Here is a 24,828-nt window from a genome sequence, read left to right as displayed (position 1 = left end):
ACTGGTAGGTGGCACTGATGAGGTGGCACAGATAGGCCACACTGCTGGGCACTGACTCTTGACACTGCTGAGCACTGATGGGTGGCACAGCTGGGCAGCACTGATGGGTGACACTGCTGGGCACTGGTGGATGGCACTACTAGGCACTGGTGGGTAACGCTACTAGGCACTGCTGGGCACAGGTGGGCGGCACTGCTGGGCACTGATCATCAGTGCCCTGATGATTGGTGACGATCCGTCCTCTGATAATTGCCGGTCATCGGCAGTACTTTCCTCTCGCTGTGAAAGCATGAGGAAAGTGCAGCCGATAACCGGCAGCTGCATTTACCGGTGATCTGCTGTATCATTGGACACAGCTGATCACGTGGTAAAAGGCCGCTGTGATTGGCCTTTTACCACATCACGTGATTAGCTGTGTCCGTAGGATACAGCAATCACGGAGATCGCCGGGTGCGTGTCCCCACAGGGCACGTGGGAGGGCGCTTTCTGGGAGGATGTCATATGACGCCCTCCCAGAACTGGACAACTGCGCTGTAGCCGTCATTCGGCTATAGCGCAGTTGGCAAGTGGTTAAACTCCATCCTCTGGGATAAAGCGAAGGCCATCATTGCTAAATGTAGACAGAAGTTATTGGAACTTTGTGCCCAACAGGCCCGCTTAGTGATCCCCGAGTTGTTGGATACAAACCACTGGATGCAACAGTGGTTCATATAGTGAACTAGGTGTAGGGTTATTCACCCTTAGGTCATCACAGAGTGACAAGGGGGCACTCTACGTCTGGAGGAAAAGAAATTTAATCTCCAAATACAGAAAAGTTTCTTCACAGTAAGAGCTGTGAAAATGTGGAATAGACTCCCTCAAAAGTTGGCTCTGGCCAGCTCAGTGGATTGTTTTTAAAAAAGGCCTGGATTCTCTCCTAGGTACACATAATATAACTGGATACTAACATTTATAGGTAAAGTTGATCCAGGGAATATCCGATTGCCTCTCGTGGGATCAGGAAGGAAGTTTTTCCCCTTTTTTTTTTTCTGTTATTTTGAAAGTGTAAATGATGGAAATAAAATCTAACTTTTGTTGACATATTATAAGAATGTCTAATCTGTAATTTGATGCCTTTGAGATTTTTCCATCTTTCCTTGGCTTCTTTATGCACATTAATACTCATTTTTAGCTGGGGTGCCCAAACTTTTGATCCCCACTGTACATTGGATCCTTTCCTCTGCAAAATCAGAAATCCTCCACATAATATTGGCTCTTCATTAGGGGCACCATCACTCATGAAGGTCACAACCTATGCAGATGATCTCCTGTTTTTCTCTTTACTGAACTCAACAAATACAGATCCCTATCCAACTTTTGTATCAATTTCCAGAGCAAAAGCCCTTAAGATTTATATACCAGACTCCTCTATTAAACATCTCAGGATCAACTTTCCATTTAGGTGGGTGACCTCACATACTAGGTATTGTGTACCAACCTCCCCAGGCTATTAGAGGATACTTATAAACTCAATTTCCCACCCCTTTCAGTGATCAAACCAGGTCTATTGACCTGGCACAAAGGAACATTTTCATGGTTTGGGAGGTGCAATATCATTAAAATGAACATAATGCCTCTCTTGTATCTTCTACAGGCACTCCTATTTTTTTCCTGCCAACAATACAGGGAGACATGGAGCTCCCAGATATCGCCCTTTAACAAGGGTACCAGAATAGTGCCAACATGCCCCTCTTAAGCAATAAATAGCTACTGAGCAAGCTGTTTCAGGTATCCCTTTGTTGCATCTTCCCTTGTGTCGAGATGAGTTACCACTCAGCCTCAGGTCTCATCCAACGATAGGGGAGACCTGGCTCATATGCTCCAATTTTTTTTTCTGGGGAAAAACTCTCTCCTGCCCGGTCTCCACATTTTCCCCCCTTTCAGCCAAGGACTTTCTGACCCAGGCTTCCAGGTCATGAAACACAGAAGTCTGTTCCAGGCAAGAGAATTCACATCTGAAGGCTGTTGTCCTTCCAGATCACAGCTACTCTCGAACCCTACCCTTACTGAGCTCTATTTCTGGAACAAACTCCAACTCTCCCATTTCTGACATTCTTATCAAAGGCACCTCTTTTAACTCCATTCTCAATACTTTTGAACAGCTTCGTGAAGACCAAACTCCTTTCCATCATGAAGTTTCATTGATGTATAGACTACTTCTTCCTTCCCAGGAATGGTTCAAATTTCCATACATCTCCACATGGGAGAGAGATCTCGGTGTTTCTTTCTCCAACAAGCAGATTTGGAGAATACTTCTGTTAGCATATAAAATTTCGCTTTGCGCTAAATATCAAGAATCCGGACTTAAAATCTTGACAAGATGGTACTGTACTCCCAATCGGATTCACAAGCTGTTTCCACAGAGACACACTGGAGATGTGCGGAGGTTGGATACATGCTATATACTTTTTGGTCATATGACAGAATTCAGGACTTTTGGTCTGATGTACATATAAAACATAGGCATAACTGAGAGATTTACCAATTACCAGATTGCCTTCTTGCTATCACTATGATATCCCCAGGTAAGACTTAAAGACGTTCTTTTGCTCCACTCCTGGTGAGCACAGCAAAAAGTTACCTACTTTTTGGAAACAACAGCAAGCGCCCCCAGTTACAGTATGGTTGGCATAAGTTGGGGAAAATCAATTAGATGGAGGACTTGATTGCAACAGAGTGGGGCAAGAGAGACACATTTTTTAAATACAGTTTTTTATGGCCATGCTTTTATCTACTCCTCAGAGTATACGGCCCTACTAAGCACAATCTGAATCTTGTACTATTAGGACTTCAACTGGTCTTGTGAGATTGGAAGGCCAGGGAGCTGGATCTACCCCTTCCCAGCCTGTATTGTCATTTGGGCCATCCGCCTACTGGGTGGGGCCTATTCCCACATGACCCCCCCAAACAACAGTAAGTGCCCCCAGTTACAGTATGGTTAGCATAAGTTGGGGAAAATCAATTAGATGGAGGACTTGATTGCAACAGAGTGGGGCAAGAGAGACACATTTTTTAAATACTGGTTTTACAGCCATGATTTTATCTACTCCTCAGGGTATACGGCCCTACTAACCTCAATCTGAATCTTGTACTATTAGGACTCCAAATGGTCTTGTGAGATTGGAAGGCCAGGGAGCTGGATCTACCCCTTCCCAGCCTGTATTGTCATTTGGGCCATCCGCCTACTGGGTGGGGCCTATTCCCATATGACCCCCCCAAACAACAGTAAGTGCCCCCAGTTACAGTATGGTTAGCATAAGTTGGGGAAAATCAATTAGATGGAGAACTTGATTGCAACAGAATGGGGCAAGAGAGACACATTTTTTAAATACTGGTTTTACAGCCATGATTTTATCTACTCCTCAGGGTATACGGCCCTACTAAGCTCAATCTGAATCTTGTACTATTAGGACTCCAACTGGTCTTGTGAGATTGGAAGGCCAGGGAGCTGGATCTACCCCTTCCCAGTCTGTATTGTCATTTGGGCCATCCGCCTACTGGGTGGGGCCTATTCCCACATGACCCCCCCAAACAACAGTAAGTGCCCAACAATGACCCTGCTCATTCCATTGATTGTTCTTTGGATCTTCTTCCCCTTCCTCTGTACGGCTCAGCTGGGCCAGACGAATAGAAAAGCTTGTACTTTTATTTGCTGTGTTTTTACAATGTTCACTTCCTGTATCATTGACATTATGGTAAGGTCATTGTACCTGGGAATCCTGATGAGTTCCTATTTTTGACACAGTTGCATGTTGTCTCTGTACTTTGATCTTCTGTTAAATAAAGAATTGAAAATAAACAGAACATATATTAAGGTGGTAAAGAGCCTAGCAATTTTTTTCCTGGAAAACAAAAAGCTATTGAGTATTGTTAATGACTCAAACTACATTTTTTTTTAAATTAGGAACCATGGACATATTAAACCTATCCAGCCTAAGCTACCAGTAACCAAATCCATTCCTAAAGTGACATTAAACTTTGGTTTAAAAAATTATTATTGCTGTGAACACATTTCCTGTTACGATGTTCTAAGGTAGCTACATCATTCTCCATGGTTCCACTATATATAGGATCTAAGCCACCCTCTCTTGCTCACACTCAAGATGGACTTTGGACTATGTGATTTGTAGTGTGCATAGAGAAGTGCCCATGACCGATCAACATGCGCTGTTCATTGTGAGCAGTGGGAAAATTTTGATTTTTTTCTACATACCTGTAAAATCCATTTCTTGGGAGTACATCATGGGACACAAAGCAGACTATTCGTGACTATGTGGGGGTTATAGGCCACCTATAGGTGAATGGACACTGGCTGACCAAACAGAGAGGAGGTCCTCCCCTATATAACACCTCTTATACAGGAAGTACCTCAGTTTTTGTAGAAAGCAATGACATTTCCGAAAGAGGGGTGGAACCTCTGTGTCCCATGATGTACTCCAAGAAATGGATTTTACAGGTAAGTATGTATAAAAAAATCCAATTTTCTTTATTGTACATCACAGGACACAAAGCAGGCTATTCATGACTATGTGCGATGTCCCAAAGCAATAAGAATTCTGAGAGGAGGGTGACACCATGATAGCTGCCGTCAATCCCTCAGGACCTACTCAGCCGTTCGTAAAACACTGCGGCCAAAGGCAGAATCCTCTGTGGCTCCGACATTCACCTGGTAGAATCTTGTGAATGTTTGAACCAAAGACCATATAGCGTCCTTGCAAACCTGAGCCACTGACGCCTGATGGCGGATTACCCAAGATGCCCCCACACTCCTGGTGCAGTGTGTGTCTTCACCCGAAAGGGTGGGACTTCACCTTTCCAATAAGAAATAGTCACCCTGGATGCCACCTGCCCCTTCCTAGGTCCCTGTGGCAGCGCAAATAGTGGATCTGACTTCCTGACCTATGCGGTTACCTTCAAAAAGACCCTTACAGCATGAACCACATCCAAAGTATGCAGAAATCTCTCTTGCTGACTGAGGCCTAGGAAAGAATGAAGGCAGAACTATGTCTTAATTGAGATCAAAACCAGAAACCACCTTTGGTAAAAACTACAGATGAGGTCGCAACACCACCCTATCATAATGCAAAACCAGAAGTGGTTCTCTGCAAGATAGAGCTGCCAACTCTGACACCCTTCTCACAGAAGTGATTGCCACTAGAAACAACACCTTACCTGTCAACAGGACCAGTGGAGTCTCTCCAATAGGTTCAAATAGTGGCCTTTGCAAAACCTTCAAAACCAAGTTCAGGTTCCAAGGACACAAAGGCAACCTGACAGGACGAGCCATATGCATTTCTCCTTGTAAAAAAGTGCGGACCAAAGAGTGAGGTGCAATGGGCCTCTGGAAAAAAATTAGCTCATCCTGAAACCTGGCCCTTATGGTACCAACAGCCAAATTCTTCTGCAACCCTGTTTGAAGAAACAACAGAATCCTGCAATCACATATTTTCATGGATGCCATTTGTGAACCTCACACCAGGCAATGTAAGCCTTTAAGGTTGTGTAATAAATGTTCCTAGAAACTTCCTTTCTAGCACCCAACATGATGGGGATGACAGAATCCGACATTACCCTATTCTTCAGGATCTGGGTTTCTATAGCCACACTGTCAAATTTAACAACCGTAAAGCTGGGTGCAATATAGGACCTTGAGACAACACGGCCTGTCTACTGCCATCTTCACTATGTCCGCCTACCAGGCCCTCCTGGGCCAGGCCGGAGCAATCAGTATCACTGGAACAGACTCCTCCTGAATCCTGCGTAAAGAGATGCGGCAGCAGCTGGATCGGAGGAAAGGCATAAATCAGTGAGAACTGGTTCCAAGGAATCACTAAGGCGTCTACCCCTGCCACACGAGGGTCCCTTACCCTGGACACAAAGGCCGACCTTGTTGTTAAACCTGGATGCCAAGAGATCTACATCCGGGCAACCCCATCGCTGGCAGATTTCCTTGAAAACATTGGGATGCAAAGTCCATTCCCCTAGAATCAACTGCCAGCGACTGAGCTAATCCGCCTGCCAATTTTTCACACCTGGAATGAACACTGCTAGCAGACTTGGAACATATCTCTGACAGCTGTGGCATTGTCGGACTGAATCCTTACAAGCCAATCCTGAAGCTTAGATGTCAAATATCTCAGAGCTTAGCCTCACTGCTCGAAGTTCCAGGAGTTTGATGGGAAGAACCCTTTCCCGTGAAAGGCATGTTCCCTGAACTGTGGCTTCCTCCAGAACATCCTCCCAATCTGAAAGGTTTGCATCGGTGGTTACCAACTTCCACACCACTGGCTGGAAGGATCTTCCCTTTTCCAAATTATGAGTTATCAAGCACCAATTCAGGCTCTGCTGCACCTCTGGAGACAGAGATATGCAGTAATCCAGGGCCGGAATCTTTTTGCTCCAAACAGACAGAATGTACCTTTGCAGCAGTCTGAAGTGGAATTGAGCATAGGGAATAGCCTCGAATGAGGACACCATCTTCCCTAGCAATCTCATACAGAGGCGAAATGAAGGATACATCTTTGCCTTCAAACTGAAAGCCTCGTTCCTCAGGGCGCAATGTTTCCCTGGAAGCAGAAATACCTTTGCCTGAACCATGTCTAGGACTATACCCAAATACTCCAGGCTCTGCACTGGTTCCAGGACCAACTTCTTGAGGTTGAGCACCCAGCCCAGCTGTTCCAGGATTTGCATCGTAAGGACCACATACTGCTTATGATCTGGCACTGACTGATTTCTGAGCAAGAGATAGTCTAGATAACCTGTGACAGATACTCCCCGAGTTCTGAGTACCCCCAAAACCGGAACAAGAATTTTTGTGAAAAACTCTGGGAGCCATGGCCTGCCCAAGTGGTAATGCTATGAACTGGAAATGCTGAGCTCCTACTGCAAACCTGAAAAATCTTTGGTGAGGAATGACTATCGGTACATGCAGGCATGTGTCCTTACTGTGTATGGTCGCCAAAAAATCTGCCTCCTGTTGGCTTCCACTGATAACCGAACCGATTCCTTACGAAAGGATCGTACAGATAGGAACTGATTTAACCCCACAAGGTCCAAAATGGGCCTTACATCCCCCATTTGGTTTTGGGACTGTAAACAGGTTTGAATAAAACCCCTGAAACCTTTCGCCCGCTGGAACCTCCTTGATTACTCCTTGAGCCAATAGACAATAGAGTGTCTGAAATAAAGCTCTTCTTGTTTCTGGATTTGTTGGTACATTTAATCTTAGAAACTGGGGAGAGGGAAATACCTGAAATTCTAGTCTGTATCCCAGAAAAATCATGGAAATGACCCATTTGTCTTGGATTAGAGCCCTCTAGCTGGAGACCAAATGGATTTTCCATCTGGAGGCGACTAAGCCTCCAGGTATCAATGAAAGTAATAGCTTTAAATCTTTCCTATAATTATTCTTGATAAACTTAGGCCTAGTATGTGCACAATAGATAGCCATATCATGTATTTTGTTCTCTCCTAATAACATTGATTCTCTTTATTTTTTTGTTTGGTGTATGATGGTGCTATATGGGTAGACGTATCTGTGAAACTGATGGCAGTTTGCCCCATAAGTATGACATGTGTGAGGTAATTTCTGAGGTATATGGGGTTGGATTTTGTCCATTGTTCTGTGCCCCGGCGGAAGTAATATGGTCTATTGCATTTGGAAGTCAATCTGATCTATATAATTTAGGATATAGGGTTGTTTGTTTTTGTTTAATGTCATTGCATTAGTCTAGTTCTTTTTGGCTTTATATTATGTGGTTATTTATGATCGGTTTCCCTATAAGTCTACTTATTAGGGATTTCTGCATATTAAAGTTTGGAAACAAGATGGTGCTAGTCTTTACTGCCTAATAAAGGTTGACTTCTAGCTGGGCGTGGTGGTATGTGCTCTGCCTCTGCTTTTCCTGCCTTAAGGGGCTTATTACATTCCACTGTGCACGGCTGTTTTGGCGGTCTGTTTGTCCCTGGGTTGGTTGGTGCACTGGTGAAGACTTCCGTCTATCGCTCCGCCATTACTGCGCATGCGTGCGATATCTAGTGACCGCGCGGTGACACATCTACTTGTGCCCCATCAACATCAGGACGCCGTGAGTGGAGTGGTGGGGAGGCTGATTCTCCTTTATATATCCCTGCTACAAGCTATACCGGGTTGCGATCTTTTGGACTGTGCTAATAGAGATTATGCTTACCACATTGTTTTTCTCTGAGGGGAGCTTTTTAGATGCCTTGTTGAAAACAACCATATGGGTCTGGATTTACATTATAGTACAGGATTATTCACGGTAATTGCTACTCTTCATTTTTGGCTGTAGGTTCGGCATGGTTTGTTTTAGCCTGTGATTTTAGCAAGGCCTGTTATGTTTATTCCCCTGGACGTTGTCCAATACCTATGGAGAGTCCTGTACAACAAGGTAGCTTTTAAAGACATATGTAAAGTCTCAATCTTCCTCATTATCATCGTGGTTATTCCTCCTTAAAGCGGAGTTCCACAGAAAAAGGGGAAGTTCCGCTTTAAGGACTGCTCCCCCGCTCCCCATTAAGGATTGGCATCTTTGGGAAGCAAGGGGGGACGAGTAACCCGAATTTGACAGGTACCCGCTCCCACTTCCGGTCCGATTGGAGGCGGAAGGTGTTCTCCCTCCCTCTCTGTAGTCATTAGGGACACGTGATAAGTCCCAGAAGACTACAGGACCATTCATGAAGCGCATGCGCAGTGGGTACCTGGCTGAAGATGCCGGCCTCCTGGAATACAGGACGGCTGGTAAAACAAGCTGTTTTTTAAGTCAGCAGCTACAGTTTTTGTAGCTGCTGACTTTTATTTTTGAATAGGTTGAGTGGAACTCCGCTTTAAGCTATCTTGTTGCCCCACTTATATATTCCATTTTGTTTACTCTATCGAATATTATCTGAGGGGCCATTAGTGGAGAGTCTCTTGGTCCCCGCTCTATGTATAGATCATTGTTTCCCCAGGCCTGGACCTCTGGGCACTGCCTCACTTCACACGTTTCATCTATCTACCTTTGACCTAACCAGATATGTATTGGGGCACTCTTCAGCCTAGGTTAATCACCCCTTGCACATATTAAATTGATTTATTTGGTTTAATAGTATCTGTATATTATTCAATTTGGAAAGCGCTGCGCAAACTGTTGGTGCTATATAAATCCTGTTTATTAATAATAATAATAATAATAATAATAATATTGCATTGTTGTATTCTTTTTTTTAACAGCTACAGTTACTTGCACCCCTTGAACCCAGTACTTGAACCCTTAGAACCCTCAATCATTCTGTTCTCCCCCCCCCCCTTTATGATTTTCTTGGTTTTTAAAAGCCATGTGTATTTAAATATATGATCAATTTTGTATGTGGGGGAAGACAACGTTGGCAGGGGTGGCTGAGCTGCTTTTTCATTATACAAGCTTTTAGGGGTGTTTACCTCAAGACATTTTAAGGTATTACAGTAAAAGCTTTGCTTTATGATATAGCTTTTATGATTTTTTTCTGAGGAGAGGTTTTCAGCACTGTTAAAATCCCATTATTCTTCCTTTGGTTAAAAAGCTCTCTCTGAAGCAGTGACAAACAAGTAATCACATTTTCATTTAATTTACCAGTGGTTTCTTTTTGCGTGATTCGTTTGAACAGGCTGATGTTATGAGCGTTCCAGAAGTTTCAGTGTCTTTATCCAACTGGTTGTCTGAAAGTAAAAATACAAGGTCTATCTATATGACACAATGAAAAAGTAATTGCGTATGTTTTAATACATTTATACTGCAGAAATCGGGGTTCTTCTAGAACTTTACACTCAGTACATCATGGACCATTACCAGTCTCTCTGGTATTCTAACCAAACACTGATCACAATTCTTAATAAACATAGGCTATCACTGTTTACTTATACCTTGCACGGTCATTGGTAATAGATGGATACAATTTATAAACCCAACTGCAAATGAAATATACTCCTGCGCTATTAAACTACAAGAGTCTAAGCAGCCAGCACTAAAATGCCACAACCTGGGCACCAAAAGCAATCAAGATATATGTATAACAATAGTGCAGCGCTATAAAATGACACATGAATAAAAGTGAAAAGGAGAGACACACGTCCTAGATGGGAGAGATCCTAAATAGAGGGTTCAGTGAGTGCTATAACAGTGCGTGTACCCCTTCTAGGGAGATATAAATCATGCAATGTGGGGGGTCACTCACAACCAAAGCATAAAACTTTAAATGAATAAGTGTCCTTATGAATGAAACAAACACTCCTCATGCAGGTGCTCAAAATTGCGTGTCAATCCTCAGTGACAGGGGTGCCCCCTCACTTTCCTGCCCAGGTCCCTCAGGACCAATGAGCTAAATATGCCACTCTGTATTCCTCCAAAGGATAAGGTCCTCCTTAGCAGTAATGTTGGGACTCCCTCCTCCTCTGGTAGGTAGATATCCAAACGCTGCCTCCTGATACTAGGACAGGTACCACTCCGTACACATCCCCAGTAAAGCAAAAGATCCAATATAGTGTAAACCCGTTTATTGATGAAATGACAATGCATAAAAGTGATTACTCACATTAAAATAGATGTAAAACGGCGTTTTCACCACACTATGGGTGTACTGCATGTGTGGGCAATGCTGGGGTGCACCAAGATGGCGCCCGCACCGGATATGACGTCACTACGTTGCCGCTCAAGCCCCTCCTACTGGCGTATCTACGCGTTACGTCACGATTGATGCACGTGACTTCCTCAGGATGTTATAGCACTCACTGAACCCTCTATTTAGGATCTCTCCCATCTAGGATGTTATAGCACTCACTGAACCCTCTATTTAGGATCTCACCCATCTAGGACGTCCCCAGTAAAGCAAAAGATCCAATATAGTGTAAACCTGTTTATTGAAGAAATGACAATGCATAAAAGTGATTACTCACATTAAAATAGATGTAAAACTGCGTTTTCACCACACTATGGGTGTACTGCATGTGTGGGCAATGCTGGGGTGCACCAAGATGGCGCCCGCACTGGATATAACGTCACTACGTTGCCGCTCAAGCCCCTCCTACTGGCGTATCTACGCGTTACGTCACGATTGATGCACGTGACTTCCTCAGGATGTTATAGCACTCACTGAACCCTCTATTTAGGATTTCTCCCATCTAGGACGTGTGTCTCTCCTTTTCACTTTTATTCATGTGCCATTTTATAGCGCTGCACTATTGTTATACATATATCTTAATTTATAAACCCATCCTTATTTCTGAAATACATTTTACTTTCAGAAAGTATGCATCCCTTTGGATTACATTTAACATTTTTATGGTAAATACAATAGCCTTATACTTTTTAACATCATATATGTCTTGGATAAAAATGTGAAAAAACATATATATATATATATATATATATATACATACATATACACACACACACATACACATATACAATTATAGGTCTCTTTTTGGGGGTTGTTGCTACAAGTGTCTCCAAGACACCTCTTTCTGTAGAGTTCTGCATTGTGCTATTCATCAATGCAGGCTGAAAGTTTGGAGTTTTAAGCCTTGTACACAAAGGAAGTTTTTTTCTTACAATAAACAATGTTTATTACCTGCTTGAGTACTACGCTATATATACTTCATCATTACTAGTCCATTTTTCGATTTTCAGTGTTGTGATTACCTGAGAATTACTCAATCATGCAACACTGTATCCAAATTCATTTTACATGATTTTCTAAACAGATGGGGCTCTTTTGGTGATATTTAATAACCAATGGGTTTTTTATGTATAAAAGGGAAAAAAAGACCAGAAATTGGGTATTCCTTAAAATTACCTTTCATTTGTTTACCTTTAAACAAAAAAAAAAAGGACTAACGTTTTGCAAACACTGGCAGTGTTTACATTGCGATGGCTGTGCTTCACAGTGTTACAAGGTACAGAGCCATTCTGATTGGCTCTGTACATTGTGCCTGTGATTTGAGCTGTGCACAGACAGCTCAGATCACAGCCATTTACGGGCGCACCGGTGGTTTATGTGTGTTTTCCAGAGCACTGCGTATAAACTTAACTTACTGTTTGCAGCTTGAGCTTTATGCTTATAACAGTAGGCACTGTAAATAGAAAACAAAAATTGAACAACAAATCATTCATATAAATGTCACTTTAGAATAAAGAAATGTGGAGCAGAACAAATATGAAAATAAATTACAGTGAGCCAGGACTATATCCAACCATGTAAAGCTTTGTGTTTGAAAATATAGTAACTCACGCTAGTGCACTGCTACACCATAAGCATGAATAAGGATAAATGACAGAAGGGGGAGCTTGCTGCAACCACTCACTAAGTGTACTCTCACTTAAAAAGACAATTTAATAAAAAATGTAGTGCGCTAACTCCTCATCATCAAAAACATATAAATTAAATAAAGCTCAAATACACAAACATCACTCCATGAGAAATCAGCTGTGAAAAATATATAATAGTCCAGATCCCAAGTTCAAATTTTCCAAATAAATGTATTGTCAACTACTTTCCAACACTGTGCTTGTATTCAAGACACACTCCCTGCTCACCTTAAGGTTCGACCTACAAATTATAATAGGTCAAATGCATTTTGTTGGAATAAATCCTTCATGCAATGATAAATTTGTGTTTGCTCCTTCTAAATATGTCTTCACTCAGTCAAGACTCCAAAACGTGCATAAAAAACAAAAATATATTCCAACACCATTTACTACGTCACAATATGACATGAACTAAGACATCTATAAACAACCTCTTGTGGTAAAATACACCCCGTACAAGAGAAAACACCAACACTCTGCGCTGCACTTGCTAGGTCTCATGCAATCTTGATTGGACAGTGTATGGGGGACTTTTAAAAATTGGAAATCATGATCATCAGCATATGGATCTACAAAGCTGCATATGGGGAATAAAACCATCAACAATTTGTGTGTAATGGTGTATATGTATATTGTTTATAGGTCTAAGTTGGATTCATGAGTGCATACTAGCCGATGGAAGAAGCACATGCGGTGTATCTTACATAAGCTAAGGACCACTGGTGGATTTTTTTGAAGATTTGTGTGTTTTTTAAGGCACGTCACAACGTAACATTTATATATTGCCTACTACACCCAATTACACTTGGAATCAGCCGGGTGTTTCTTTTTATATTTATTATTTTTTTCTTTATCTTTAACTTTTTTTGTATATGTCACTTGGCTTTTCATGTTATTTTGGACATTATCTTGACGATTGATCATTTACATTGATTTTTCTGCCTTTTGCATTTTCTAAGCAGTGCTCAGCCTGGTGTTTACTTTTGAATATTTTCATTATTGACAGTATTTTTCACACTATATGCCTCTTTAACTATCATGATTACTGTCATTATTCACTCATCTTTTAGCTCACTTATGTGAGGTCTCAGCTGGGTTTTTACTTTTCATATTGGTTTGATATTCACTGGTATACTTTTATAAGAGTAGCGCATTTATTTGTTTTATTTGTGGGAACACAAATAGGTGCTTGCTGCAACTCACATTGGCAGGTTAGGTAGTGGTAGCGCAGAGGGGTTTTTTAACTTATTTTGTTCTCTTTGTATCGCTTTCTTTGTGGGAAATCCCTGGTGGTCCTGCCAGTCTCTCTGCTTTCCTAATGAAAACTGAACACACTAGGCAGGAGAACACAACATGGTCAGTTTTCTAGCTATGCTAGGAACTCAGCCTGCCCTCCTCCAATGATCAGACTTGTCCTAACACCCCACCCTACACAGCCATTCACTGGGAAGTTCAGCGTGCTACTATTTCTCTTCCCCCAGCTCCTTATGCAGCTGACAACAGAGGGAATATGATCACTTAACCTCCCTAGCGGTCTGATTATGTTCATATTTCTGTGCTCAAAGCGGTACATTTTTTTGCATGGAAATATGTATTTTTTTATTGTAGGCCTGTAATTTTTAGGAATAACTCACTGAAATCTGTCCGAACAAGAGTCTAGTAAACATCCCGGGTATGTTAAAATTTGAAACACAAAATCATAAATTATAATATAATAAATAATAATAAAAAATAATAATATAATAATAATAAATTTAATTCAATAATATAATCAAACCAAAAACACTGAAATTTGAAATATAGCGCCAAGTTCGCACATCACTGAGCAAAGTCGCAAAATCGTTTTCAGTGTCTGATGACGAATTTCCCCACGAATCATTATCACTCAATTCTGCAAGTAGTTATAATTTACTATCGCTGTTCTCTAGCTGGTCTAAAACCGCTTTTGACCTAAAGGGACGCTTTTTGGATGCCATGGATGTTTCTCAGTTTCCAGGCAGAAAGAACAGTAAAAAGGTAGGCAGGACACAGGACAAAGCACCAGGGACAAAATGTATGTGAAATGGTTTGATACAGTAATGTTATACTATGTGATAATAGTGTATTTAGTGAATGTCACTTTTTGTCATTTTCAAATTTCCCACCAGTTCCGTCCCCTGTACGTCCTGACGCTCGCAGGGGATGGAACCCAGATGACAGATGCCGACATTCGCCGGAGGACATTGCCGGGGACACTGCAGGAGGGACATCGCGGGAGTGCAGGACAAGGTAAGTGATCGAGGGATCCCAGAGCAGCGCGCATGGTAAGCCCGAGTGTAGCTCGGGGTTACCGCTTGTGGTACTGAAACTTTACCCCGAGCTACACTCGGGAATACCACCAGGGAGGCTACAAAAAAAAGGGAAAGAAAAGGTATTTAATGAAAAGATAGTGTGATCAATGCAAGAAGGTAAATGCAATCTATGCAAACGATGATATATATAATTTTAGGTGGACAATCTAGCACTAACATACACTGGCTGAGACGGACACCAACTGACTGAAAATTACTTCGCTAGTAGCACTACTACAATTATCAGTGAAAATGCTGTATACTGGCTGAAAGTGGTTAACATCAAGAGGCAATGAAGGGGTTAACTGTGTGCTGCTTTTACTCACAGATTTCAGGGAGAAGAGATAGCCATATCTCTGTCTGTGTACAAACTTCTGTGTTTGTAAACACAGCACTCTATGATGTGATTGGCCACAGCCGATCAGCAGGTATAGAACCAAAATCATTGGCTGAAACCTGCTGACAAACTCGTGGTGTGTCCAATAACGGCACAGGATGGCAGGGGTGCGCACTCAAACTATAAATATAATTATAATGCACTTTTCAGAATGTGACTGAGTTCCCAGCCAGAAAAAGCAGACCTCCTCTCAGATCAGGCCCTTATGTGAAATCACATACAGTATATCATGCCACTGAACAGCAAATCGAATTAAATTATGAATATCAAAAACTTGTTTTATGGCTCCCTATAAATCTTTATGGAAGATCAAATGTGTGTTTTTTGTGCATTAATATGGTGTAGACGAAGAGGATTGACACCACTAGCTTTCATTCTTTTTCAGACAGCATTTGCAGCCAAGGCTTTTTTTATTTTTTTATTTTACTGGTATTAGCAATTACATTTGATGTATTTAATACGGAGTTATAATAAAGCGGCATTCCAGTCAAAGATAAAATCTGCAGGGTGCAGAACGCAGGACATGGGGTGCAGGTGAATGATGCAGAATGCAGGACATGGGTTGCAGAAGGGTGTAGAATGTAGGGTGCAGGACAGCAGTGCAATCCCCCACTCCCCATGTGTCCTCCTGCATGTTCAATGCATCCTCCATAGCAGTGTCTGAGAGAAGAATGGACAGACATGCATAAAGCAACATGTCCCTCCCTGGCTGGCTGTTTAGCTGGCTGTTTTGCGGGATTGTCCTGTTCACTACTGTAAGGACACTGTAGTCCTTTTTCTCATCACCTTGTGGGGTTCTCTGTAGCAGTGCTGAGGCGGTGCCATGTTGGAGATTGGATCCTGCTCCTTCCTCTCTGTTTTCCCAGAGAGCTCTGCAGGGACACAGGCAGCTGTGGGTGGAAGCGGGAGCTGATGCAGATGGTAATGCAGCCACAGATAGGAGAATTAAAAAGATCGGAGGCGGGAGCTCAGTGAGATCAGTCTTCTCATGGCACGCTCAGCCGCTGTCTTGTCCCCCGGCCCAGTCCGCCCCTGACTTCACAGGTTGGGTACCACCGCCGCCGTCTTCTCCTCCATTCCCTCACCCTCCTGTCAGGCCCCACTCCGAGCCACATTCCTGTCTAAATAATGCGTATGGGTGTCAGGCAGACACATTATTCAGACCAACAGTGAATGGGCTGACAAAAGCCCAGACGCCGGGCCACAATTTCTAGTCGCCATGTCTACCTGGGATTTGTTGAGTCATGAATTATTCATTCCAGATTGTCTAGATTAGAAACAGTCTAACCTAAACAATCATCAATCTCCTGAGGTTTACCAACAGAGTGCCTGTACAGCCGAATTTGGTAGATCACAGGCACTTCCTTAAACAGTTCTTGGCTTCTGTGTAAACATCGAAGCACAGCTCAGGGTAGCCCTGCCCCAACCTGCTATCAGCACCATCCACAGGAGAATATGCTGCTGCTACTGGTAGCATTCTGTAGGAGAGTTGTGTAAAAAAAAAAAAAAGACAAAAAGCAGCTTATTTTCAACTGCAACCGTGGCACTGTGAAGGAAAAGGAAAACAAAGCAGGCGAGTGTCCAGCTTCCATGGGAATGCCACCGAGTATGATGAACAACACTACATCACTTCTGAAATTTTCCCTGTTCACACCCGCCACCATTATACGTCACTTCTGGAAATGACATCAATACAACAAGGGAGATACACCCAATGGCCACACTGGGAGAACACATTTATGGGCATTGCAGTCACGTGATAACTAAAATCTCAATGCAAAAAAGGTAATTTCACTCATAACAATTTACTTTATTTAAAGGTATATGATGCATGGAGCGTGAGTTACAAAAAGCCGTTACTTCTATTGTAAAGCTAAGTAATGACACTTTAAAAGTTAAAAATAGCTTTTTCCCCTTGATAATCCTATGATCCATTGCAAAAGACACCTATAATCAGACTTTTAGTTTAAGAAAATTGTTAGAGAATATCAGTTCAATATAAATGGGACTTACATATACAGTTCTTTATCTTCCTCTCTAACGTGTATACCTTCGGCTTCCGTCACACATAGATAATGGTATGTTTTCCTGCACCTTCTGTTATTACAGCCAACAGTAGCTCCTTTTATTTGACAGTGCGAACAACTCTGCAAATCAAACATACATATTAATGTTTTAAATGCTTATATCTCAGAAATAGCATGGCAAAAAACACCAAATTAAAATGAGAATACAAGTTTAAAGAAGAAGGCTCACTTTCATTTTTTATTATGTTCTGTTCCCCAGGGAACAAAGTACATATAGTAATTTGTACTATCTTCCTATGTGCCGTCTAAAGCAGTTTATACACGGACAGTTCCCCGCATACATATAAGTGATATGGATGCAAGGATCTTCCCCACTGCGCTATTGCATTTTAACAATGTGGACACCCCCTGCCAGAGTACACAAATCAGTGCTGCAGTCATTGGCTGCTAGTGCTGATCGAGTGCTGGTTTTCCATCAGCCAGTCTAACAATCGGCTTCTGTTGATCAGACAGGGGTTGTACCTTACCTGGTGATGGAGCCTGAAGCACAGAGGTAGGCCTCTCCTACAGCTCTGGTTCAGGCCAGAGCACAGAGTGGAATGAGTGCCTGATGAGTCTAGATGCTGATGTGCGTTAGGATATGCAGGAATAGCTGGCTGGATGCATGCTGGCAGACGGACAGGAGCTGGCGACAGGCACTGGGCAGCAAGTGCAGGCAGGAGAACCAAGGCAGGGTCAGACAGTCCAGGTCAGCAACTAGTGGACAGATCACATACAGACAGCAGGCAGAGTAGTTGGGAGTCAGGCCAAGGTCGGTAACAGCAAGGCAGATAAGCAGAAGCTGCAGGCAGAAGCGTAGTACAGAGGCAAGTCAGGGGTCAGGACAGGCGGTGTTCAGGCAGAGTCAGAAGCAAATGAGGTCGGCAACAGAAAATCAATACAGGAACGGATGCACAGATGCTCAGAAACATAGTAGACCAAACAGCACTTGCACAGGGGACTAGGGCAATTTAAATATCCTGTCTGGCACCAATATGCACTTGTGCACGCATGTTCGCCTGTTTGCATGCACACGCCATTCAGCCACAGGCAGGGTTCCTCAGATTCATGAGCCTGCGCACATATATGCACCTTTCCTGACAGGAACCACACAAACCAAAATTCAGAACATGTTTACCCAGCTTAACCACTTGAGCTCCAGAGGATTTACCCCCCTTAATGACCAGGCCTCTTTTTGCTACTCGGCGCTGCACTAATTCAACTGATAATTGCGCGGTCATGCAATGCTGCACCCAAACGAAATTTACGTCCTTTTTTTCACACAAATAGAGCTTTCTTTCGGTGTAATTTGATCACCTGTGCGCTTTTTATTTTTCACGCTATAAACAAAAAAAGGCCAAAAATTTTGAAGAAAAACAATATTTTTTACTTTCATCTATAAAAAATATATAGTAAACTCAAAGTTGGTTAGTTGGTAGTTTAACGGACAATTGCGCGGTCATGCAATACGGTACATAAATGAAATTTACATCCTTTTTTTTCCCACAAATTGAGCTTTCTTTCGGTGGTATTTGATTGCCTGTGCGGTTTTTATTTTTTGCGCTATAAAAAAAAAGGCTGACAATTTTGAGGGAAAAAAAACAATATTTTGGACTTTTTGCTATAAAACATGTCCAGTAAAAAAAAAATGCAAAAATCAAATTTAGTCATAAATTTCTGCCAAAATGCATTCTGCGACATGTCTTTGCTAAAAAAAAAAACCCAATAAGTGTAAATTAATTGGTTTATGTGAAAGTTATAGCGTTTACAAATGGCGGGAAAGATACTGGGATTTTTAGGGTTTTTTTTATACTAATAATTGCGGCGATCAGCGAATTATGGCGGCAATCAGGGACTTATGGCAGCGACCAGCGACTTATTGCGGGACTGCGGCGGACATTCTGACATTGGGGGGTACTGACTTGGGGTCACTGACATCCCCAAAAACACTAATACAGTGATCAGTGCAAAAAAAAAAAAACACTGACACTGTACTAATGGCAATGGGGAGGAAGGGGTTAACTTTATTTTGCAGGGAAGGGTTATAAGAGTGAGGGGAGTGTTTTACTAGGGGGCGGGGGTGTGTACTGGGCGGGACAAGGCTGATCGAGAAAGAGAAACTGTTCTTTCTCGATCAGCTCATCCTCGAGCTGACAGGAAAGTGACAGACAGCACAGCTACTGCAGCTGTGCTGTCTGTCACTGTTTGCCGCCGATCGCTGGGACATAGCTGCTAAGGACCGGCTGTGACCCGGCGACTCACATCTGCGGCGGTGATCCGCGGGACAGATAGGGCGGCGGCGCGCCTCGCGTGCGCCCCCTATTTGTTTACAAAACACACGTTTTAAAACGTGGTTTTGCCTGCGAGTGCCGCCCTGCCGCCGTATATGTACAGTGGCTGGGCGGCATGCGGTTAAAGCTAGCTTTGAGGTTGGACAGGGAACCCCTCTTTCCTCCATAATCTCCTGACATTGCGGTTACAAAGGAGAGGGCTGCTTTAACAAACAGCATCTTCATCTCACTCCACTCACTTGTGAGACACAAGTGTCTCACGAGGAAGGCAGGAGGTGGGGTGCTTGTCAGCTAAAATGTTCCAGGCAAGCGCTTTGAGACAGAAGGTACAGTTTGTCAAAGCAGCCGTCTCTTTGTCAGCTGTGTTCATAAGCAGCCGTTGACGGACGAAGGATGACTTGTGTGACCTCACAGCTCACCATTAGACAGCCCGTAGGAAGATGGGACAAAGCACTGCAAGTACTTTATTTGGGAAACTGATCACATTAAAAAAAGAGATTTTAAAAAAAAAAGCTGAACTCTGGGATAAGCAAATATTGTCTAAATACAAGAGGTATATGTATTCTTATTTGAATCTTGGTGTGCCTTGTAGATGTCTTCCATATCTGCAGTTAGTCAGTGTATAGTTAGGCTCTGTTCGGAAACTTCTTGTAATAAAGACTTGTCACTGCTGCTCTCACTTTGTGCAAGTTACCTGGTCTTTTATCCACCGCCTCTTCTAGTTTTCCTGGAGGCAGCCTGTAGTGGATGGAGCCTGTTGAGCTCTACTCTCTGCACAGCACAGTTATTCTGTCAGTGTTACCTTTACAAGGGAATACCTGGGATTGCAAAAACATTTGGTACACACAACGTGGACTTAGATCCTTTGTTATTGAGGAATATATTTAAAGGGGAATTCCAGTATGGATATTTTATACATAGTTACATTGCTCAAGCTTGGAACCATGAAAATATGTACAGTCAGGTCCATAAATATTGGGACATCGACACAATTCTAACATTTTTGGCTCTATACACCACCACAATGGATTTGAAATGAAACAAACAAGATGTGCTTTAACTGCAGACTGTCAGCTTTAATTTGAGGGTATTTACATCCAAATCAGGTGAACGGTGTAGGAATTACAACAGTTTGCATATGTGCCTCCCACTTTTTAAGGGACCAAAAGTAATTGGACAGAATAATACTCATAAATCAAACTTTCACTTTTTAATACTTGGTTGCAAATCCTTTGCAGTCAATTACAGCCTGAAGTCTGGAACGCATAGACATCACCAGACGCTGGGTTTCATCCCTGGGGATGCTCTGCCAGGCCTCTACTGCAACTGTCTTCAGTTCCTGCTTGTTCTTGGGACATTTTCCCTTCAGTTTTGTCTTCAGCAAGTGAAATGCATGCTCAATCGGATTCAGGTCAGGTGATTGACTTGGCCATTGCATAACATTCCACTTCTTTCCTTTAAAAAACTCTTTGGTTGCTTTTGCAGTATGCTTTGGGTCACTGTCCATCTGCACTGTGAAGCGGCGTCCAATGAGTTGTGAAGCATTTGGCTGAATATGAGCAGATAATATTGCCCGAAACACTTCAGAATTCATCCTGCTGCTTTTTTCAGCAGTCACATCATCAATAAATACAAAAGAACCAGTTCCATTGGCAGCCATACATGCCCACGCCATGACACTACCACCACCATGCTTCACTGATGAGGTGGTATGCTTAGGATCATGAGCAGTTCCTTTCCTTCTCCATATACTTCTCTTCCCATCACTCTGGTACAAGTTGATCTTGGTCTCATCTGTCCATAGGATGTTGTTCCAGAACTGTGAAGGCTTTTTAAGATGTCATTTGGCAAACTCTAATCTGGCCTTCCTGTTTTTGAGGCTCACCAATGGTTTACATCTTGTGGTGAACCCTCTGTATTCACTCTGGTGAAGTCTTCTCTTGATTGTTGACTTTGACACACATACACCTACCTCCTGGAGACTGTTTTTGATCTGGCCAACTGTTGTGAAGGGTGTTTTCTTCACCAGGGAAAGAATTCTTTGGTCATCCACCACAGTTGTTTTCCGTGGTCTTCCGGGTCTTTTGGTGTTGCTGAGCTCACCGATGCGTTCCTTCTTTTTAAGAATGTTCCAAACAGTTGTTTTGGCCACGCCTAATGTTTTTGCTATCTCTCTGATGGGTTTGTTTTGTTTTTTCAGCCTAATGATGGCTTGCTTCACTGATAGTGACAGCTCTTTGGATCTCATCTTGAGAGTTGACAGCAACAGATTCCAAATGCAAATAGCACACTTGAAATGAACTCTGGACCTTTTGTCTGCTCATTGTAATTGGGATAATGAGGGAATAACACACACCTGGCCATGGAACAGCTGAGAAGCCAATTGTCCCATTACGTTTGGTCCCTTAACAAGTGGGAGGCACCTGACTGTATTTACCATACCTGGCTGATGCTCATGGAAACTGGAAATCACTTTAGTATACCTAAAGGTAAAACATTTTTTTTAGATTTGGATAGAGTGGAGAGGGATTAGAACGTTTGCCATTTTTTTTTTATTGCGGTCTGTGCCGCAATTATGGAGAATCCCAATAAGTGTATATTAATTGGTTTGCATGAAAAAAAATTTTTTATACTAGTAATGGCGGCGCTCAGCGTCCTATAGCGGGACTGTGCTAGTATGGCGGGCATTCTGACACTATGTGACACTGGGTGGAAACTGAGTAACTGACAATGACATCTCCAGTGACACTAATCCAGTGATCAGTGCTAATAAAAGCAACGTCACTGTACTAATGACCCTGGGCAGGAAGGTGTTAACATATGGGGCGATCAAAGGGTTAACTGTGTGCTAGGGAGTGATTTTACAGTTTATATTGTAGTGTTTTACTAGGGGATGTGCTGGTTTTTATCTCTTCTTTGCAGGAGATAAAAAAACAGCACATCCCCACTGACAGAGATCTGTGTTGTTTACATTCACAAATATCTCTCCTGTCAGTTGCTCTGTTGATTGCTGGGTCCCAGCCATGAATCACTGGCTGGGACCTGATGACTGATATCTACAGGAGCCACTGACAGCCCTGGTAGGTGAGCAAGCCTCCCTGGAAATGCAGAATCATGTATATATATATATATATATATATATAAGATGCAGCACACAGCGGCTGCCCTGTAGCAGTATAACTAGGGCAGATGGTAAGTGGTTAAGTAGACATTGCTAACCCATTGATCTCCACTTGCATCCGGGTCTCGTGCTAAGCGGCTGCCCTGCTGCATTCTGAACACAGTGCTTGGCATGGGTGCCATTCAGAGAATGTTTTGCAGTTTTGCATGAAAACCCATTTATGCATAGGGAGAATATGCAATCACCATGTAGGTAGTGTCATGGTTGGGATTTGAACAGATGAGCCTACTGCTGTAAGGCAGAGGTGCTAACCACTAAGCCACTGTGCTACCCAACTTATTGCTATTTAGAAGTTAATATATCTCTTACCAGTTTTTTTCCTCTGTCTATTTCCAATATCACAGAAGGAATATCAAATTCGACTATATTATCTTGTGAGTCTTGCTGGGGTTCTGTAATCACTCTAGGTGAGAAAAGCTGAAATAATTCAAATAAAATTAATAGTAAATAAATACATCAAAATTAGAATCAATCATATATACTGTAGCTGGTGGGTATTTTTTATTTGCTGTACTATGCAGATGACTGGTTTCTAGTTTATGCTTTTATAGACTCATCGGCCACTTTATTAGGTACAGTACACCTGTTCAATTGCTTGGTAACACAAATTGCTAATCAGCCAATCAAATGGCAGCAACTCAATGCATTTAGGCATCTAGATATGGTGAAGACGACTTGCTAAAGTTCAAACTGAGCATCAGAATGGGGAAAAGGGGATTTAAGCGACTTTGAACATGGCATGGTTGTTGCTGCCAGACAGGCTGGTCTGAGGATTTCAAAAACTGCTGATCTACTGGGATTTTCATCCACAACCATCTCTAGGGTTTACAGAGAATGGTCCGAAAAAGAAAAAAATATCCAGTGAGCAGCAGTTGTGTGGACGAAAATGCCTTATTGATGTCAGAGGAGACTGGTTCGAGATGATAGAAAGTCAACAGTAACTCAAACACTCATTACAACCAAGGAATGCAGAATACCATCTCTGAATACACAACAATTCGAAGCTTGAAGCAGATGGGCTACAGCAATAGAAGACCACACCGGGTGCCAGTGTGCCCATTGTCTGATAGCTACTTCCAGCAGGACAATGCACCATGTCACAAAGCTCAAAACATCTCATCCTGTTCTCTTGAACATGACAATGAGTTCACTGTACTCCAATGGCCTCCACTCTCACCACATCTCAATCCAATACGGCACCTTTGGGATGTGGTGGAATGGGAGATTCACATCATGGATGTGCAGCCACCAAATCTGCAACTGTGTGAAGCTATCATATCAATATGAACCCAAATCTCTGGAAAATGTTTCCAACACCTTGTTGAATCTATGCCATGAAGAATCAGGGGAGTTCTGAAGGCAAAAGGGGCTCTAACCCGGTACTAGCAAGGTATATCTAATAAAGTGGCTGGTGAGCATATATGTATGTCACACAAGTAGTGGCAGAGATATGAATGGCTATACATTTTGCTCACACATACACTATATTGCCAAAAGTATTGGGATGCCTGCCTTTACACGCACATGAACTTTAATGGCATCCCAGTCTTAGTCCATAGGGTTCAATATTGAGTTGGTCCACACTTTGCAGATACAACAGCTTCAACTCTTCTGGGAAGACTGTCCACAAGGTTTAGGAGTTAGAAGTGTGTCTATGGGAATGTTTGACCCTTCTTCCAGAAGTGCATTTGTGAGGTCAGGCACTGATGTCGGACAAAAAGGCCAGGCTTGCAGTCTCCGCTGTAATTCATCCCAAAGGTGTTCTATCGGGTTGAAGTCAGGACAGTCCAGTCAAGTTCCTCCACCCCAAACTCTTTCATCCATATCTTTATGGACCTTGGTTTGTGCACTGGTGCGCAGTCATGTTGGAACTGGAAGGGACTATCCCCAAACGTACCCCACAAAGTTGGGAGCATGAAATTGCCCAAAATGTCTTGGTATGCTGACGCCTTAAGAGTTCCCTTCACTGGAACTGAGGGGCCAAGCCCGACCCCTGAAAAAAACCCCCACACTATAATCCTCCCTCCACCAAAATTTACACTTGGCACAATGCAGTCAGGCAAGTACCATTCTCCTGGAAACTGCCAAACCCAGACACGTCCATCAGATTGCCAGACAAAGAAGCATGATTCTTCACTCCAGAGAACACGTCTCCACTGCTCTAGAGTCCAGTGGCGGCA

At 42.7% G+C, this 24,828-nt stretch overlaps 1 protein-coding gene across 8 annotated transcripts in view; it reads right to left on the bottom strand.

The window, feature by feature from the left end:
• Positions 1-24,828, bottom strand: part of LOC149444320 (uncharacterized) — a 192,075-nt gene that overhangs the window by 127,590 nt on the left and 39,657 nt on the right. For 6 of the 8 annotated variants that reach the window (XM_089654683.1, XM_089654688.1, XM_089654685.1 and 3 more), the window contains 5 exons: positions 22,958-23,065; positions 17,124-17,257; positions 12,111-12,148; positions 9,654-9,739; positions 3,750-3,812 (listed from right to left, as the gene is read on the bottom strand). In XM_089654683.1, the coding sequence (XP_089510809.1) occupies positions 3,750-3,812; positions 9,654-9,739; positions 12,111-12,148; positions 17,124-17,257; positions 22,958-23,065 (429 nt within the window). Of the gene's footprint in view, positions 1-3,749; positions 3,813-9,653; positions 9,740-12,110; positions 12,149-17,123; positions 17,259-22,957; positions 23,066-24,828 lie in introns of those variants that run through there. The other 2 variants (XM_089654689.1, XM_089654690.1) reach the window with 2 other exon arrangements.

This window comes from Staurois parvus, unplaced genomic scaffold (assembly GCF_062004578.1).
Source record: "Staurois parvus isolate SC_StPar_1 unplaced genomic scaffold, SC_StPar_1.0 ptg000789l, whole genome shotgun sequence".
NCBI classification, from domain to species: Eukaryota; Metazoa; Chordata; class Amphibia; order Anura; family Ranidae; genus Staurois; species Staurois parvus.
The sequence above is the reverse complement of the archived record's forward strand: the minus strand, read 5'-3'. Positions and strand labels throughout refer to the sequence as shown.